Raw genomic sequence first — 11,580 nt, 5'->3', positions numbered from 1 at the left:
TCAACAACAGCCTTTCAGTGCTACGAGGAGTAGATGACAGGGTGGATGCGATGACCGGGATCTGACAACGTCAGGTTCGTTGGCACATTCTGAGCGCTCTACCACGTCAGTTTCTCAGGGGTGGGTCTGGGTAGAAGATGGGGTGGGCAGCTCCCCTCCCCTCCCCTTCCTGTGTCCCAGGGCTTAGAGTCAGCTGGACCCCCGCCGGCCAAGCCTGACTCCAGGCTGGGCCCTGAGAGCCCAGGATCTGAGGACAGAACCACCCCTCCCTGCATGGGGAAGGGCGCTTTTCGTCTGCTCAACCCCATCCTGGCCTCCCAGCCTCCCCAGCTCTGAAGACCACTGTGGCCCCCAGGGGACCTCAGGATCCCCTGGAGTTCGGGGAGGCCAGAGGCGGACATTCTTGATCTTATGGGACCCAGCCTGGCTTTCTGAGAAGATGGGGGAATAGCACATTCCTCCTGAAATAATTGTCCTGGAGCTATTTCCAGAGGCTCTTAGTGCCCAGGCCAGAAATGGCCAGTGATCTCGGCGCCTGGGTACCTTCAGGACAAATACGCAGAGGCCCAGCCCGCTTACTGGCCGTCTGCCCGCCTGCCCGGCCCCCGGCCCAGGGCAGGATCAGATCTGGCTGAGGCCCCACAAGGGAACGGTTGCCATCGCTTCTCTGCCCCTGAGTTTCCCTACACCCTTCTTCCTCCTTCTGGGGGGTCCCTCTGAGCCCTCCCCCCAGCTCCCTGTTGCCGTGGCTATAACCACCCCGCCCCAGAGCAAAAGGCCCTTCACTCTCAGAGGTTATGAGCCGGGACTGTCCCAGGGAGGCTTTTGTGTGTATGTGCTTTGCCATCTTGCAGCTAAACCCAAATGGGAGAACATTCTCCTAAACAATTTGCCTGTGCTCTTCAAAGCTATTCATGTCATAAAAGATCAAGACTGAGGGACTTCCAGGCTGAAGGAAACCAAAGAGATCTGAAAACTAAAGTCAATGTCTGATCACGTATTGGCTTCTGGACTGGGGACATAGCTGTCATAGAGACCATCGGAGGAAATAATTGGTAAATTGTGGACTGTGTATTAGCTAATAGCTCTGTATCAATGTTAATTATCCTGGATACGTGAGATAACTGGATAACTGGATACATTTTGATAACTGGATATGTAAGAAGATGTCCTTGTTCTCTCAGCTTGTAGGAGATACATGCGGAAGTATTCCGCTGCTGTTGTCTGCAACTGACTCTCAAAATAATAATAATCCACACACACATGTGTGTATGGTGCTAAATGTGACGAAAATTAATAATTAGTAGATTGGAATGCAGAGTCTATGGGACTTCATTATCTTGTAAGTTTTCAGTAAGTGAATATTTTTTAATGTTTTTCAAAATAGAAAGTAAGAGGGTATTTTCATTACTTGCAGGAAGGAAACAATGGAGGCCGAGCACCAGGAGCTCTCAAAGGGGGATCTTGTCGATGCATCCGACAGATATGTACAAGATGCCCGGTATGCACCAGGGAGGGGAGGTCACAGGAGCTCTGAAAGGAATCTTTAGGCTGTAGCCCACTGCATAGTAGGGACTCAACCCAGAAGGGCTGACTGTATGAGGACCAGGCTAGAAGGGAGAAAAGCAAGTGCTGCCATGTTCTGGGTCATTCAAAGGGACAGCTCTTTAGGGAGACTCAGCAAATGTTTGCTGACCCAACGAGAAAAGAAAATTGATGCTGACCACAGCCAACGAGAGTTATATCAGGCCCTGCAAAGAACTCCCTGACTCTCAGCATAATTAAACGCTAGAAAAACAACAGGGGACACTGGAAAACGTCCACCCCAGCCTCACTTTAAAAATAGGGCCCATCTGTCCTGGAGAGCTTAACGCAGCACTAGCTCTAAGGCAGGAGCCTGACCAGGTTGACCCCTGGAGGTCCTCCTCGCTCCAGGGTTCTGTGATTCTATGACATGGCCAGGAGTCTGGAATGGCGGCATCAGGGTATTCCCCAGTGAAGAGCAAGAGGAGGGCTAAGTCATCTACCTCCTGAAGGTAGAGGGAGCCGGGGAGAGGGCCCAGCCCGCCCAGAAGGGAGGGCCCATGGGGGGCAGCCCGCTGGCGTCTCCCCTACATCCGGAGGACGAGCTGGGGTGGGGCTCGACCTGGGATGGAAGAAGCGAGAGTCTGGGCATTCCACGCGATTCAGACCCAAAGGACAAGGGCAGCTGAGGGGCTGTGGGCTGGGAGAGGAGCGGGCAGCTGTTTCCTGGGTGGGACAGGTTCAAATACTGCTCCGTTCTCACCAGGCAGAAGTGGAAAATTAGCATCAAGCTGGCAGTCTGGGGGACAGAAATCAGAGCCTTCCTTCTGGAAACGGGGGGTACTGGGGACCTGGGGGACAAACGGAATGGGGCTGGGGCTCCTGCCACCTGGGCAGGCCCCAGGACAGGAAGCAGGGTGACCTGGGCCAGAGCCTGGTCAGGCCCTAGTCCCTGTGAAGTGTCCACTTTCAGACCGGGAGGAACCCCAAGAACCCTTCTTTTGTGGGGTGGATGAGATCATCTCCCTTCATCAGAGAAGATGAAGACCAAATACTGTACTCTGGAAACTTCTGTCCCACAAGTCCCACTGTAGACTTACAGCATCTCCTTGCCCCTCCCCTTGGGGTTCGTGAAGTCAAGATCAACTTAGTTACAGGGTTAGCAAGCACCCCTCCCCATCTGGTTTTCCCGATTGGTGCCCCTATCCAACAGGTGAGATGAGAACTCTTCCTCAGTAGACTGCTGGTGAGGACAAAGTCACCCCCAACAACACGGCATCATCTTTTAGGGGTCATCAGATACACTCAAGATAGTACCTTGGCCCCCACCACTCACAAGCTATGTGATCTGAGGCAAGCCACGTCAACCCTCTGAGCCTCAGTTTCCCCCATCTGTCAGATAGGAATAGAATAATGACTGCCTTCTGGGTTTGTAGTTAAGACTCACAAGTAAGGAACAAGCAAAGGACTGGCAAAGAAAAAGCACATATACCGCATCGCTTCTAAGACATATTGTTCAGTAGCAGGGTGTGCGGTGTAGTGGGTGATTAACTGATGTTACTCCAAAGAATGTGTGTCTTGGTGCCTCGAATTTCACCATTAGAGACTTAGTCCTTTGACTCTGTGGTCTTCTGGAGTCCCTGCTTAAAAGGTGAATGGGAATTTCAGAATGTGGGCTACAGAGAAAGGAAAAAGCAGACTGCCCCACTTTTTCTAGGGGGTCCTCTGATTTCCATTGTTCTCAGTGTCTTGCCTTCCTCCCCATCTCTTGCCCTTTGTGCTTTCTGAAGAACATGGGGCCTGCTTTCTCGTTTGAAAAATCCCTGGGCCTGGGAGGAAGATGGGGAGAGGAACACCTGAGCCGAGGAGAGCTGACCCAGCTCTCTCCCCGTCAGGCCCAGGGAACCAGCCTCTAGGTGAGATTTCAGCAGTTCTGTACCACGAAGCTTCGTCCGCCTGCCCGCGACAATGTCTGGACACCAAGCAGGCCGTCCCAGCACCGGCAACCGCAATGTGTCCTTCATGGCCCAGACTCCAGGCTGGCCCCACGGCCCCAGCATGACCGGGGCAAGCAACCTCAAGTGCTCTCGGACCCCGAGCGGCTCCGAGGCCAGCAGCAACCCTTCAGAGCCCACCGACACCCCGGGCTCCCCCAGACTGCCGTTGAGGAGAATCTGCATGGGCCGGCCCTACAACTCCAAGTGCGTGGAGACAAGCCACCTGGCCAAGGGCCCCAAGGTGGCCAGAAAGCCCATGTGTCGCAGCAACCCCCACTGCCTGCTCTGTACAGATCGTCCCTTGGGTCCCTCTAACCCCACCTTCCTGGATCAGCTCATCAAAGGTATCAGCTACCTCGACAGATCCACCAATGCCTTCTACAGCAACTACCCTAAGTCCCTGAACCTGCCGAGGCTTGCAGCCAACTATCTGGAACGCGCCGCCAACTCCATCCACCTGGACCATCTGGACCACGCCTGCCCGCGCAGTTACTGTAACCACAGCAGCAGAGCGGCGGCCTTCGACTACCCCTGCGGCAGCACCACCGTGGTGCCGCCCGGAAGGGCTGTCAACGCTGTGCAGTACGTGGATAACTCCGCCAACACGAGCTGCTTTCGCGGGTTTCAGAGCCGGAACCTCACTCCCATCCTGCCCCAGAGGCCGGGGATAAAGCTGCCTGAGCTCCCTCTGTTCGGCAACGGGATCTTTTCCTTAGGTCGCCTGCCCAAGTTCTGGGAAGCAATCCGCTCGGGCTGCAGAGCCCCGGAGCCCATCTCTAAGCCCTCCAGCTGGTGGTGACATCGACACCAACCGCGAAGAGGGCACATGTCCATCCGGTCGCGGTTGCGGAAAATAAATTGTCTGTGGCAAAATGCTCCTCCAAGCCTCCACTGGGGTGAGGGGAAGCCATTTAGATGGAGGGGATATACACTTAAGGACCTACAAGATTGGGAAGGTCAAGGTGAATGGGTGAAGGGGGCGGGTGGTAGGCAGTGGTGGAGACCACCCACTAGGTGGAGAGGGGGATACCTCATCTAAACCCAGCTCTCAAACAGGTGGTTGCCTTTTCAAGAGAACCCAGGAATCTGGTTTTCTATATGTTAGCAACAGATTTGAAAATATCACGGTGCCGGGATTTCCCTGGTGGTCCAATGGTTAAGGGGCTTCCCTGATAGCTCCGTCGGTAAAGAATTCGCCTGCAATGCAGGAGACCTGGGTTCAATCCCTGGGTTGGGAAGATCCCCTGGAGAAGGGAACACCTACCCACTCTTATTCTGACCTGGAGAATCCCATCGACTCTATAGTCTGTGGGGTTATAAAGAGTCAGACACGACTGAGTGACTTTCACCCGTGGTTAAGATTCCACGCTTCCATTGCAGAGGGCACAGATTCAATCCCTAATTGGGGAACTAAGATCCCATATGCCATGTGGCATGGCCAAAACACAACAAAACGAAAACAAAAATATAGTGTTCTGAGGGCTGAACAAGAGCGTTTGCAGGCTGAATGTGTGAGGCCCACAGATCTGAGGTTGGGATCTCTAGTTCATATCTTGAATGAATCACTTGAAGTGAGGCCAGGAAGCTTCCTAGCCTTGGCTGAGGCTGTTCATTCCCAACCACTATTCACATTCTTTTTTTGTTTGTTTGTTTAAAGGATTGTTGCTGATTCCCTATTCATATTCTTTTTCTTTCAGGATTGTCATTGATTTTAGCACAGCTCCATGTGAGCAGAAAGGTAGAAGCAGTAGTAAGGATGAGATGAGGACGATGATAGCAAACCCTCACAGAGCACTTACAACGTGGCAGGCGCTGTTCTAAGTGCTTTCTGTCTTTTTGTTCTTTTGTGTCTTTTTTTTTGGACTGAGGCATGCGGGATGAGAAATCTTGGTTCCCTGACCAGGGCTAACATCCGTGCCCCTTGCCATGGAAGCATGGATCTTAACCACTGGACTGCCAGAGAAGCCTCTATTTTTGTTCTTTTAAAGATGAGGTTTTAACGACCAGGGTCCAGGGTGGATGTAGAGGAAACCTTGATGGCGAATGTGAGATGCACTGGAACAGTCAAGCAGGGACGGTTGCAGGTGAATGGGCGTCCCCCTCCTGGGATACTCTGCAGAGAGCGGTCTGTAAGGCCAGGTAAGGGCTGGAAGGGTCAGAATGAGGTAGTCCCAAATTTCTTGGTGGCACTGTCTGGGAAAACGTTCTCTGGGCCACTCAGGGCTCTAAACCTTCAGAGACTCAGTTGATTTGGGTGCTGAAGAATCAGGCCCCACAAGGCGCCCAGTTATTCACCATCTTCCTACATAAAGCACTCTAGAGACTGGATTCCAGACTCTTTTGGCCACCCGCCTGCCCTGAGACCTTGGGGACATCACTTCCCCTCTCCAGGCTTCTGTTTCCCCTTCTGTAACATGAGTGGGGTTGTTGTGATGGTCTCTTAAGGGACCTCAGACTTAGATATTTCTGACTCTCTCGTCCTAGGCCCAAGCCAGGCCTGGAGCTTCCCGAGCTGAGAATTGAGGGTGCCTCCACCCGAGAATTCCTCAGTCCTGACCATCTTCCCAGGCTGCCCAGGGGCTGTTCAGGCCCCATTTCTTTGTGACTCTGAATTTCAGGCCCAGTCCCTTCTTGCAGGAGTTGAGGGCCAATAAAAGCAACTAAGAATATGGAGTGGGCTAACCTTGAAATAATGCAGAACCCAGAGATTGACCAGGTTCCATGGCTCTTAGAGGAGGTGCTGGCTGTGCCTGAGCCCTGTGGCCAGGCAGACAAGGCGGCAAGTATGAATCTCCATGAGACTGACACAGTGGTCCCAGGGCAGAGGAAGCAAGGAGGCACCGAACCCCTAGCCCATTGACTTCACCTCCACTTTTGTTCCATCTCTGGAGGACCAGGAAGATCCCCCCGGGCTCCAAAGCTCAGCAGGGCAGCCACTCTTTCCTCTGCTCTTGCATCCCTTCTCTCCCCAGGAAGAAGACTTTGGCCTTTGTCTGGTGGGTTCTCAGGCCCCCAGTAACCCATTCCCCAGGTGAACATTCAAAGGAATATAGCTCATTGGGTTCCATTTAGGTCCAGCTCAAGAGATAGTTCGGGTGTCCTGATTCCTAAACCATATGTCTGGCCACTCCAAGGCTTCCCCTTCTTGGTCTAAGCCCATATTTGCCTAAGAGTCACCTCTGATTCTCCCAGAGATGCCCACCTTCAACACTGTCCAATTTCACCCTGTCAGATTATAATGCCTTTGCCCAGGACTCTGTTCTTGGGGTCTCCAGTATCTAGTCCAGTTCTGGCTCACAGGTGGGCCTCAGTTATTATATTGATGTGGATTATGAGGCCTCGTAATTGAAAAGGCGTTGGAAAAGACCCTGATGCTGGGAAAGATTGAGGGCAGGAGAAGAAGGGGACGACAGAGGACGAGATGGTTGGATGGCATCACCGACTCAATGGACATGAGTCTGAGCAAACTCTAGGAGATAGTGAAGGACAGGGAAGCCTGGCATCCTGCAGTCCGTGGGTGGCAAAGAGTCAGACACGACTGAGCGACCGAACAACAACAACAAGGCCTCATGCCCAATAGGTGTCCAGTACCCTTAACTATCAGAGAAGGTAATGGCACCCCACTCCAGTGCTCTTGCCTGGAAAATCCCATGGATGGAGGAGCCTATTAGTACTACTGACTCACGAGAAAAGACCCTGATGCTGGGAAAGATTGAAGGCAGGAGGAGAAGGGGACAACAGAGGATGAGATGGCTGGATAGCATCACTGACTTGATGGACGTGAGTTTGAGTAAGCTCCAGGAGTTGGTGATGGACAGGGAAGCCTGGCATGCTGCAGTCCATGGGGTCACAAAGAGTCGGACACGATTGAGCAACTGAACTGAAACTGAAAACCTTAATTATTATTACTTTCAGAATAATGACAGTGTCCCACATATAATTGATGTTCAATAACTGATAATATTAATCATGACAGCCAACATTTATTAAGCTCTTCAATATACTCCAGGCATCGTTTCAAATGCTCTGTGTATATTAACTCAATCATCTCATCGATCATTCAAGGAAGAATTGCCCCTATTATATAGATGAGGAAGCTGAGGCGCAGAGTGGTCAGGTACAAATGATTATGATGAAGATGGTTATAGGCATAGAACACAGGGGCTCTTAAAAGAATGATCATTTTGATTAGAGAGTACTATGTGCCAAGCAGGCACTCAATAATAATATTAGGTTGGCCACAAAAATTCATTCAGGTTTTTTTCCATAACATCTTAATAGAAAAAAACCAAACTAACTTTGTGTCCAACCCAGTAATTATCTTCAGGATTACAGCATCTTGCAAGAACGAGGTGCTCTGCAAATGTATACAACAGGTGATCAATGAACGAGAGATGTCAGTGCAGAGCTCAGTACATAGTGGGTGCTCAAGTTTGAAGGTTCAGCATTGGATGGTACCCGAAAGGGACAGGATCTCTGTGCTGGCCTTACTGTTACTCAGGGTAGAAACTCAGTACTCAGGGTTCTATCCCAGCAGTCACTCAGCCCAAGTCCGGAGAAAAGAAGGCTCTTAGTAGAGAAGGCCCTCTGCTCTGTGTGGCCATGCAGAGGCCACAGGGAGTCCCCCAGGCCCACTGCTCAAGCCATGCCTCTGTAGGAACCATGTAAACAGGAAGTCACATACCAGTTGCAGAACAACGCAGGAACCTGCCGTGCCGTCCAGGCTGTGTACGGAGCGGCGCAAGTGTCTCCGAGGCTGAGGGTGGCCCAGGAAAGTTCTTCACACCTACAGACGTATGTCACTATCATTGAGCACCCACACCGTCTGTCAGACATGCCGCCAAGACCTAAAACATAGACTCACAGAACTCTTTTCCTTGCGAGCCTAGGTTAGTACCCATTTGACGGAGGGGGAAACTGAGGCTCAGAGAGAGAAATGACATGCCCAAACCCCAGCAACTGGTAAATAGCAGAGCTGGGATTCCACCCCAGGGCTCAGTCCCTCAACATAATGCCCTTTCCATCCAAATTACAATTTCTTTCTTAGTATTTATTGAACAGATTCCAGGAGAAAGAGGGGGAAATCATAGCCTTCAGAGTATGTAGAAATTTAGACAAAGCAAAGATGGTATTTAACCCCGGAGGTTTGGGCTGCTCCCAGCACCAGTGTTCTGAACAGGGGGAGCATTCACCCGAAACTTGCTCTTCCCAGGAAATAGTAAAGGGAGAAATTTCCTGAAAGCCCACCTGTGGTCTCAATTGCCTAATCCACTGGTCCCTGCATCCTTTGGTAACACCAAGTATAGTTGCATGATATTAGAATTCCTTTTGTTTATTTAAAACAATCCAATGTGGCCCTTTTCAAACAGATCATTTGATAGAACGATGCTATGCTTCTAGAAAATAAATGCATTGTGTTACCATGATGCGTGTTGGAGAGACACACTCATCCTACTCCTAACCTCACCCCACCCTTATCTTTCCTCATCTCTGACGCTAACCCTCTAAGCCTTGGCCCACCCAGCCCTCATTCCTGAGGCCCACTTTATCCCTCCCTATCTCTTCTGTCTGAGCATTGCTCTACTGCTGCTTGCTCTACAGAGGAAATAGGAGTGGGCAACACCCTCCCCACCACATGGTCCTTTTTTAAGTTGAAATATGGGGAGAGGCAGAGCCCCCAATGTGTGTTCTGCCCGAATTGGTACCACCATTTTTGGCAAACTCTTTTAACAGCCTCCTGGGCCCCTCCCAACAAGGCAGGAATTTCTCATCAACAATTGAACAAAGCCGGGAACTCAGGGAGAAGGCACAGGACATTCCAAAAGGATTTCTCTCAAGCTCCCAAAGACAACATGTGGGAACACTGCAGAGGGCACAGAGCCCAGCAAAGAAAAGCGTGAAAGGGACGGAAATCTGCCCAGTGGGAAGGGCAGTGCAGGCCGGGGGAGGGGGCGAGGGGCCGGGGTCCGGAGGCCTGAGCGGGAGGCCGGCTGCTGCCACTTGTGACCCTGAGCAGGCTGCCCCACCTCTCTGGCCTCAGATCTGTGGTCCCTAAGCTCCCGAAGGAACTGCAAAAAGCAAACCCACAGACGTGTACGTATCTGCTCATAGCAACACTTTATGAATCACGGAGACCTGGTGTTGGTGTGTGCGTGCTAATCGCTTAGTCATGTCCGACTCTTGGTGACCCCATGGGCTGTAGCCCACCAGGCTCCTCTGTTCATGAAATTCTCTAGGCAAGAATACTGGAGTGGGCTGCCATTTCCTTCTCCAGGGGATCTTCCTGATCTAGGAATCAAACCCGGGTCTCCTGCTTTGCAGGCAGATTGTTTACCATCTGAGCTACCGGGGAAGCTCTACAGAGACCTAGAGATAGCCCAAGTATCCAATGATGGGATAGGGTTAATGAACGATGGTGTGGTGACGAGACAAGATGTCAAATAAGTATTAGAAATATTATGTGCAAAGTCAGTTCAGAGTCGCTGGCCCACAGATTGCTAACAATTACCATCTGCAATGAAGAGCTTATACCAGATTGTAAATCTATGTGCTGCTTCCAAAACGGACCAAGTATTTCAAGAAAAAAATAGTGTCAGCTGAGCTAAACAAAGTGCTTAACTGACATAGTCGAGTTACACTCTGAGCAAGCTTCTTATCTTGTCTCAGACTGGTAATACACAGTTTGGGGACTGGCACCGGTCCACAGAGCCATTTTTAAGTAGCCCTGGTCTTGACTGACACATCGAACTGTGTTTAATGAAAATGTTAAGTGAGAAAAGCAAGACCGGAAATCTTTAGCATATGCCGATCACAGTGGGTGAAAACGCCCGTATGTGTGGTGACAAAGGAAGCAAAATGAACATTTATGAATTCCAACTTTCAGCCCCCGCACAGACATCTCGAGCTGAAGCAGGGGTGCACGGGCAGGAATGTGAGGGGGTGTCTGTAGGCCATAGGAATTCCAGCCTGGCTGGAGGGGTGTGGGGGCTCCAGGGACAAATTCAAATTACAGAGACCATTTATGGTCAGCTCAGGAGCCAGACTCTGGGGCAGTATCTGCAAGGCGTGTTCTGAGAAACAACCATCTTGCGAGATGTTGAAAGGTTTTTCCAAAAAACACATGGGTTCCATTCTCAAATATGTTGAGGAATGCTGAGTTGAGCAGAGTTGGACAGGAGACTTTCTGGAGGCCTGCTCAGAAACTTTCTTGTGTTGGGTCCCTTGGGGTAGCCACGGTGCAGGAAAGAGAATAGAGCTCCCAAACTTCTTGACCAGGGAACACCCTTTCCAAAGAGCGTCTCAGAGGGCCAGTGATCTGTGAGGTACAGCGTGGGAACCCTCCTCTGGGCCTGGGCCCCAAGGTGGAAGCTTAGCAAACAAAGCAATTGATAATGATGAAGGGTGATGGGGAAATAACAGGAGGGAGAAAGAGGGGGTCAAACCCAAGGTCATTTTCAGAAGCCTCACACTTCAGCCTGGGCAGAGCTGAGAACAACCCAGTGGGAAGCAGAAATGGGAACAGTTCAGAATGCGGGTTCTAGACAGACAGACACAGACGCAAATCCTGGCTCCATCCTGTCCTGACTGTGTGATACAGGCAAGCTGCTTCATCTCTGGGGCCTCAGTTTCCTTGTCTGCCAAGGGCGGTAATGAAATACACTCACTTGCCTACAGCCTGGGACTGTGATTCAAAGAGATTCAAGGCTAATCAGACTGTGAAGGGAGTCGATCTTTGCCCCGAGCACAACCAGAAAGGGGACATTTACGCCTTGTGCCATGCTTGAACCAACTTGTTCTTTCATTCAGGTGAAAGTTTACAAGGGCCCGCTCAGCCAGGCACTGTGCCCTGGGGGATGCAGTGGGGAACAAGGTGGAGACCAGATAGTCATGCTCTCTGCCCTCCTTATGTCTGTCTCTTCACTCTTCATATTAGATGGTCTTCCAAGAGATCGCAATTGTCAAAAATGTTAAGAAGGAGAAGCATGGGGGACGGAGGTTGTGGGAAAGCAGAGCGATCTAGTCTGGGAGGTTGGGGAGGCTTCTATGGTGACATGAGGTT

At 51.1% G+C, this 11,580-nt stretch overlaps 1 protein-coding gene across 1 annotated transcript; it reads left to right on the top strand.

The window, feature by feature from the left end:
- Positions 1–1,964: 1,964 nt before the first annotated feature.
- LOC147377335 (uncharacterized) lies at positions 1,965–4,394 on the top strand. Its single transcript, XM_086327492.1, has one exon. It carries the CDS (start codon positions 3,493–3,495, stop codon positions 4,318–4,320), a length of 828 nt encoding a protein of 275 aa, XP_086183618.1. The 5' UTR covers positions 1,965–3,492; the 3' UTR covers positions 4,321–4,394.
- Positions 4,395–11,580: the final 7,186 nt, after the last annotated feature.

The sequence above is a fragment of the Bos grunniens genome, chromosome 2 (genome assembly GCF_055505025.1).
Source record: "Bos grunniens cultivar Pamir isolate PY7600 chromosome 2, Bosgru_T2T1.0, whole genome shotgun sequence".
NCBI lineage: Eukaryota > Metazoa > Chordata > Mammalia > Artiodactyla > Bovidae > Bos > Bos grunniens.
Note: the sequence above shows the minus strand (reverse complement) of the source record. Positions and strands in the feature narration are given on the sequence as shown.

Bases quoted from the DNA above. Each gene is read 5' to 3' on its own strand.
- LOC147377335 (XM_086327492.1), top strand. From the start codon at position 3,493: ATGTCTGGACACCAAGCAGGCCGTCCCAGCACCGGCAACCGCAATGTG.